This window comes from Sinocyclocheilus anshuiensis, unplaced genomic scaffold (genome assembly GCF_001515605.1).
Source record: "Sinocyclocheilus anshuiensis isolate Anshui unplaced genomic scaffold, SAMN03320099.WGS_v1.1 scaffold863, whole genome shotgun sequence".
Taxonomy (NCBI): Eukaryota; Metazoa; Chordata; class Actinopteri; order Cypriniformes; family Cyprinidae; genus Sinocyclocheilus; species Sinocyclocheilus anshuiensis.
The window spans coordinates 123669-132048 of NW_015547725.1; the positions used below are offsets into that span (position 1 = coordinate 123669).

Sequence of the window (8380 nt, forward strand, 5' to 3'; positions counted from 1 at the left end):
GACCCCTTTTAATACATGTTAACCAGGAGTCACTCTCATTTATAATCACGGTATCGTCTGATAAAATCAACATGCATGTACACTAAAGAGCGGCTATGCGGTTGTGTTGGCTATATTACTTTTTTGTCTCATGCAGCGCACTGCCTGCGTCTGAGTAACAAACTAAAAAATATAACAAACAAAAAAGTGCATGTGATATTAACAGACGAACTATGCTCATATTTATAATTCCAAACAATCAGTAAGCGACAGGTGCTAGGAAATGCTGTTTTGTACTCATTTATTGACGAGTCGGCTGCGGTGCGGCCAACTGAATGTGCTGCTTCTCTGCCGCTCACTGCACAGAACAGACGCCGAGAGAGGTGACACATCTCTGGGAAAGTCAGACCTCGCGTTCGCGGGACAGCACTGCGAAATCTTCCAACTGAACCATAGCTAAGGTTTATCCAAAAAGTCGCTAGGTTTGTCAGTATGAATATTCTATGGAAAAAAACGCTAAAAGGGTCTGAAAGTTGCTAAATCTAGTGCTAAAGTCGCGCTCGTGTGTGTGAGACGCGGGAGCTGATGGCAGGGGGCGGTGGATATTTGTGGCGGTCAATACGGATATTGTGGATGAGTTCTTCTGTGTCATCACGTTCTATTAGTTCTACAGCTTCAGTTTCGGAACTTTCATGCTTAGTAACACATACAGCTGTTCCCTCACCACAGTGCAACAGTGAAAAGGGACCCCTCTCAAACAGTGTCGTGTTCCGAACGTTGTTTAAGCGACATACAGCGACATATTGCGGTATTTTAAAAATTCATATCATAACAAAAATAAACACCGGTATTCGGTATGAACCGGTATACCGCCCAGCACTATCCCAAATGTTGCCTACTTTTCTGCTACACACTCAAAAGTAGGCTATATAGTTTTAAAGGAATAGTATAAGCAGACGAATTGGGATGCAGAAGTCGTCACATTAGACATATAATGTTGAGTGCATTGCCTTGTGGGTCACACTAATCAGGGTAGTGTGTTCTGTTGTGCACTGTACATTTTGACATTTGTAGCAGATAATCCAGATATTTTATGTATAGAACAATTTCTACATTTCTGCAATAACATTGAGTAGTGTTGTGCTAATCCAAACATGACCAAAAATGCTGAACTGAGCATGTGCAGTAGATCTGTGCTAGGAGGAAATGTAACCCAGAAAACAAAAACAAAAAAGGATGCATCAGTAAGCATATGTAGCTCATCAAATGGGCTTATCTGTTTAGAGTCCAACACTGTTTAGATGTTTACTTCCCCACTCTATGCAGAGCATTACAATCTTGTTGCTGTTGCTTAACTCTGTAATTTTGTATTTTTACCACAACAATGAATTGTCACAACACATTGTGTTTAGATGGTATAATTACAGTATCAATGTAAATGTTATGTAAGTGTGTGAATATGACCCTTCTGAATCGTTACTCTTTCTCAGTTGTCTTATGACACACATTGCTACATTGCCAAAGCAGTTTCACTTGAACCGCAGCCAAAATAAAAACAACAAAACTCGAAAGTGAACATTAAAAGGGGCATATTAATAACAATTAAACTACAAAATAAGGAAGAGAAAATTCAGTTCCCCATTTTTTTTAATGATTCCCAGTCGGGCATTCAGAAGTTTAGGGTTGGTTTTTTTTTTTTTTTAAGTATTTTATGGTCACCAAGGCTGTATTAATTTGATCAAAAATACAGTAAATTAGTAATAATTTTTTATTCTATTTTAATATTTTTTAAATGTAATTTATTCCTGTGATTCATGTTTTCTGAAGAAAGAAAGAAACATTCATTTTCAGACAGTTTAATATTTTTGTTGAATCTGTCACACTTTTTTTTTCTTTAGGATTCTTTGATGAATAGAAAAAAGTGTGTGTGTGTGTGTGTGTGTGTGAAATTATCTATAAACTCATAAAGTTAAAAAAAACAGATCTCGGTTGAAAAATATGTCTGTCTCCTTTTGTTTATGAAAGATAATCAGTACTGTTCATGCAAAAGTCTACATACAATTATATACTCATTTATAGTCATATGTCAATCTTAAATTGTTGGCACAGTCTTACAGTAATTTACAGAATAAATAAAGTGTACATTTATGTAAATCATATTCAGTAAATTTAATTGCATGCATGTAGAATCATAATCTGAATAATTGATAAATGTTAAACTTCTTGTTGAAGAAGTTTAACTGAGAGTTTAATTGAGTGATTTCTGTTTCTTTAGGCCTATGGCTCAGGCTGTGATATCGTGATCCTTGCAAGTGATTTTGAGTGTGTTCAAATTATTCCTGGAGCTCAGAATGGAAACATCCAGGTGGGCTGTGTGGAGTGCTCTCAGCAGCTTGGCCGGGTAAGACCATACTACACTTCTTACATTTACATTAATGCTTAGCGCAGACCTTTAATACAAAGCGCTGAACAAAGGAGAAATACTGTTTAGGATTCTTTGATGAATAGAAAAAAGTGTGTGTGTGTGTGTGTGTGTGTGTGAAATTATCTATAAACTCATAAAGTTAAAAAAAACAGATCTCGGTTGAAAAATATGTCTGTCTCCTTTTGTTTATGAAAGATAATCAGTACTGTTCATGCAAAAGTCTACATACAATTATATACTCATTTATAGTCATATGTCAATCTTAAATTGTTGGCACAGTCTTACAGTAATTTACAGAATAAATAAAGTGTACATTTATGTAAATCATATTCAGTAAATTTAATTGCATGCATGTAGAATCATAATCTGAATAATTGATAAATGTTAAACTTCTTGTTGAAGGCCAATCACAACGCACTGGATAGCTGGCCAATCAGAGCACACCTCGTCAATGTTGTAGCACTAACTTGTCTGTAAACCATCTTTTTGGTCTGCCTAGTTTTTAATGACAGCATAATGAGACAACAATTTGTATCTTTTAAACTTTGAAGGACTTACTTAAGATAGACCCCAAAAAAATGTTCACAATTTTATCACAAGTATATTTAAATAGTCTTTAAAATAGTTTTTTTTTTTAAGTTTAATTTTATAAAATGTTTGTATTTATTGTATTTGTTGAATGTTGAATCTGTATCTGCCACATAGCCTGTGATTCTTACATTGGAATAAATTTACATACATCAACATCTTGAAAAATATTCCTGAAATATAAATAACAAAAAAAGCATAGACAGTGCTACTGTAAAGAAATAGTTCTGTAACGTATTTCAATTATGAAACAAAGCAATGCTACGTAAGGTCAAAACATAATGTTGTACAGTACCAAACACTTAAACCGAGTACGCATTACAAGTGATGATAACTAGAGTAGACATTACTAAATCAAAATATCAGCTTTTGATTCAGCCAAATTGAAATTATTAGCTGGCCAATTAACAGAAGTGCTCTTGCTTATTTCAAAATATACCAACAAACATGTAAATCGGTGATGAACATTTTGATTTTGAGTAAATGTTGTATAAATGTTAATTTAAGTTTTGCAGTCTTGTAGTATATAGTCAGATAGTATACCAATTGCTATCATTTAGATGCTGCATCATTAGCTTCACCAAATGGAGTTGCACTTTGGCCATCTGTTCTAGATGGACAAAAAGAAAGTCCTGCCCAGGCTGGTTGGAGTGCTTCATCTAAAAGAGCAGTGTTTGGACAGCTCCACACGTTTTGGGGGAGTCAACTTGCAAATTGTTTTTAAGCCTGGGATGGAAGAGAGAAATGTAGCAAAACATATAAAATATATGTCTGTTGCAACCACATTCCAGACACAGGCATCAGTCACTGATGAGTAGACATTATGTGTTTGTGGATCTGATAAGCCACAACTCACTCCTGACAGTACGAACATGGATAAATGAAGAGATATATCCAGTTATGTTCACTGATTGTGTTTTTGACATGATTTTGTGTTCACAGTTTCTCCTTTCTAATGGTGGAACTGCTCTTTTATGATTATGTTCATTATAAATAATTTGTAAATAATGATTTATTTTGTAGATTGCTGCGTCTTATGGAAATACCGTTTGTATTTTTGAACCGATTGCTTCCAACCCAAACAAACGTCACAAGGTGAGTTTTGCACTGGAGGACAGTGGATCTTCGATCAGAGAGACTATGATAATAAAGATTACTATGGACATTTTGACAACTTTAGTAATTTACCCAAATATAATATATATATATATGCTTTCTATATTTTCCTGAGAACACTTAACTGAATAGTCATGTTTTACCAAAAACTCTTTATTAATTATTTTTAAGAATTATTCATCATTGATGTAATTTAATTATTTAGTGTAAAAAAAATATTTATTTAAATTCTTTTAATTTTTTAAAGCAACTGAATTACCAATGGCAGAAGACTGGTCAGTTCTTTCTCAATGCTATAACCTACAATCTGGCCTGGGACCCTCAAGGTTTGTTTGAAATATACACTTTGTCTGTGAATGAACTAAATGTTTTCAGTAGTTCCCTTTTTTCAACTCTGTTTGAGTCTTCTGATTAAATAATACATTTAGGAGATGTTTCTCTGACTTAAGTGCAAACTCTGGATTATTTATGTTTGAATAAGCAGAATAAAATGTGAAACTTGAGATTTGATAAATGGTAAATGATAGTGGTAGGTTGTGCAGGTTGCTTAGACTGGTTACTGCATAATAACACAGTGACTAACCATAATAATAATAATCCCCAAACTTCCATTTGTGTTGTTTTATAATTCTGATAACTTCCCTATTATTATAAAATGAGGGAAATATTAATAGTAATAATGATAATAATAATATAAAACAAGACAAGTGCACCCAAACTTTTGTTATGTATATGGTAACGTTAAATGTATATGTGTGTAATATTAATTACATCTGTTTGTCATGTAGGCAATCGTATCTTGGCGGCGACTGAGCGTTTGCAGCTGTGGGCTCCTCCAACCAGTGACACGCTGATAGAGGAAGAGGACAGTCAGCTGAATGATGATAGAGCTCATGAGCTGATGCTCAACGACTGGAAATGTGTCTGGCAGTGCAAGTGAGTGCAGCTTAAGATCTTAACCACACTTCTGTCTGCATACTAAATCTTTAATGTCGCTTGTCTGATTTACTGAACGTTAAAGCACATTTGATGAATTAAATTATTGAAATGGTTCGTATAATGGAAAAAGAAGGCTTTTACTTTTCTTAAATAAGATTTTTATGTAATATGTAGGTGTAATATTGCCCAGGGTTTTCTCAAGCTGGAGTTTGCGAGGGTGTTTGAAATTGGTATTTGAAAGGGTGTAAAAATAGCTGAAAATCTAATAATTAATTAAATCGACAAAATATTAGCAATCAAAATAAAACACTTTAAAATATTATAAATATTATAATTGGCTGCCCACTGCTCCGGGTGTGTGTTCACAGTGTGTGTGTGTAAATAATACATTTAGAAGATATTTCTCTGACTTGAGTGCAAACTCTGAATTCTTTATGTTTGGATAAGCAGAATAAAATGTGCGATTTCGTTTAAGATTTGAAGTGGTTAATGGTGCAGGCATTGTTTTTTTTTAGATTAGTTACTACATAATAACACAGTGACTAACTGTAATAATAATCCCCAAACTTCCATTTGTGTTAATTTAAAATTCTGATAACTTCCCTATTATAAAATGATGGAAATATTATTAATAATAATGGTAGTAATAATATAAAACTAGATCGTGCAGCCAAACTTTTGTTATGAATTAATTACATCTGATTGTCATGTAGGCAATCGTATCTTGGCAGCGACTGAGCGTTTGCAGCTGTGGGCTCCTCCAACCAGTGACACGCTGATAGAAGAAGAGGACAGTCAGCTGAATGATGACAGCGCTCATGAACTCATACTCAACGACTGGAAATGTGTCTGGCAGTGCAAGTGAGTGCAGCTTAAGATCTTAACCACACTTTTGTCTGCGTACTAAATCTTTAATGTCGCTTGTCTGATTTGCTGAACGTTACAGCACATTTGATGAATTAAAGGGTTAGTTCACCCAAAAATGAAAATTAGGCTGTGTTTTACTCACCCCAGAGCCATCCTAGGTGTATATGACTTTCTTCTTTCAGATGAATCCAGTCGGAGTTATATTAAAAATGGTTTTTCAAGTTTTTTTTCCCCATGTATTTTGCCAATTTTTTTTTCACTATTGCATAAATTAAAAAGCCAAAGTGTGCTTTTTATGGTTTTGTCTTGCTTTTCAAAAAAAACAATCAATTACAAAACAACAATTTAAAAATATTTAACACTCAACATTTGTAACATTCTAGCAGACACTATACCAACAAAGCACAATTTAACTTTAAATTTATAAGTTAGTAAAATAATCATTTTGAATGTTATAATAAATGTAATAAAACAGAGCTGTTGTAATGATTATTATCATTATTATTGTCTTACTACTTATTTTATTTTACAGAACAACAGTAAAATTACAATACTAACATTTATGAATGTTGATAAGAGTTCTTGCTTTTTCTCAACTTTTATTTTGGCGGAAACGCGCAGGAAGACCTCAATGCTTATTTTTGTTGACAACAGATTTATAAATGAGTCTCATTACGAATATGTCGTACGTATCGCATTGTCACATGCCTTGTAAATATTCATAAAAATGTGACTGAGCAAATGACAACTGTATCAGCACAGATTTTCCTCGCGCTTTGGACTTTGAACCCTGGTTAACAAGCAGATCTTCGTGCAGCGCTGTCAGAATACATGCAATGCACGCGTGTATTAGAAAACATAACATAACGTTCCGCGCCTCTCACTCTGCGCTGGTTGCTATTTGATCGCGTCATATCATTGTTCGGTACAATTTATTTGGTCTTTTCGCTTATATTTTCGGCCGAATAATTTCGGTTGCCGAACATTCGGTGCATCCCTAAAAAAAAGTGTCTCAGACGGCTCCGGGGGGGCGGTGAACAAAGGCCTCCTGTAGCGAATCGATGCGTTTTTGTAAGACAAATATCCATATTCAAAACGTAATAATCACTTTAATCTAGCTTGCGCCAACAGTTGTACATGGAAGCAGTTCCGGGCTGATGACGTATGAGGTCAGCGTTGCGCATGTTTTCCACAGAATTACACTCTATGTGTAGCAGCACTTTACCTGAGGGAAATATAGGCTATATAAGAAACAGCAGATGGGCTGATTGATTGAAAATGCAAATTCATTCTCTGTCAGCAGAGGGCGCTTTTCGAGCGGCAGAAATGGCGGTTTCCCTGGTAATGGCTGTAATCAAAGCAGCGCTCCGCTTATAAACACTGCTTTATCGGGCATTATGGGAAAGATTAAATGAAAATGACATTGAAACTTTTCTAAAGACAGTTCCTTTTAAAGATACATTAATTTAAAAACATAATTAATTATTAGTTTGCTACTCTGCACGCCTCCCCTGGCATGCTCTCGTGCTCCTCACTTTGAAAACTCCTGAAGTAGACAGACTCTGCTTGCATTCACGTGATTTGTCCAGATGAGAGGTAATTCACGTAGTGCTCTCTCCTGGGTAGTGTGATTTATATAGTGCCATTACTAATCACCCAGACCCTGATGCTTTTATTCTGAGTACTGTGAGAAGTGCCAGTACGCACAAAAAAGCATTTAAGATTAAAATACAGAAGTGCCGGTACTGTGTACCGGTGAGTACCGGCCCACTTTGAGCACTGGCCATGCCCCAAAGACTTACTGTAGATTGATCTGGAAAAAGATTCACTGATCTGAGTGGACCACTCTACTTAATGCTGCCTGGGAGGCTCAGTGTTTTCACATTTGTGGGAGATAAACCCACAAATAGCATATTTACCGTACGCATGAAAAATAAACTCTGTCAAGAGAATGTATTCTGACATAAAAATTCTGCCAAATTTCACCATTTAAAGGGGTCAGATGATGTGATTTTTATTTTTCCTTTTCTTTAGTGTGTTATGTAGCTAATTGTGCATGTGTAAGTCGCCCACAAATGGATTTATTCTATCTAAAAAAGAAGGCTGATCCAGACCGGCCTAAAACGCCTCATTCAAACACGCCCCCACATCTCTACGTCACGATGTGGAAATATTTGCGTAATGCCGCTAGGGTTGGGCCGATAGACGATGCCATCATCCATCGCCGATGGCTGACAGACATCACGATGTTGAGCCGGCATCATGATCTGTCCCAACAACCCCCACGCCCATACCCCCCGCAATGATATTACGCAGCACCTGAAAATAGTCCCCAGCACGCTCCCTGTGCAAGCAGGTGGTCATGTTGGTTATGTTGACGGAAGTTAGCCTATTTTCAGGCGCTGCGTAATATCATTGCGCCTGCTGCACCCATGGTACGGCAGCAAAGTTCCTTGATTATTACGC

At 35.9% G+C, this 8380-nt stretch overlaps 1 protein-coding gene across 1 annotated transcript in view; it reads left to right on the forward strand.

The window, feature by feature from the left end:
* LOC107704254 (dmX-like protein 2) overlaps positions 1–8380 on the forward strand; it is an 82434-nt gene that overhangs the window by 18717 nt on the left and 55337 nt on the right. The window contains exons 2-5 of the mRNA XM_016507137.1: positions 2255–2380; positions 4016–4087; positions 4356–4434; positions 4897–5044. Coding sequence (XP_016362623.1) covers positions 2255–2380; positions 4016–4087; positions 4356–4434; positions 4897–5044 — 425 coding nt within the window. The remainder of the gene's footprint in view (positions 1–2254; positions 2381–4015; positions 4088–4355; positions 4435–4896; positions 5045–8380) is intronic.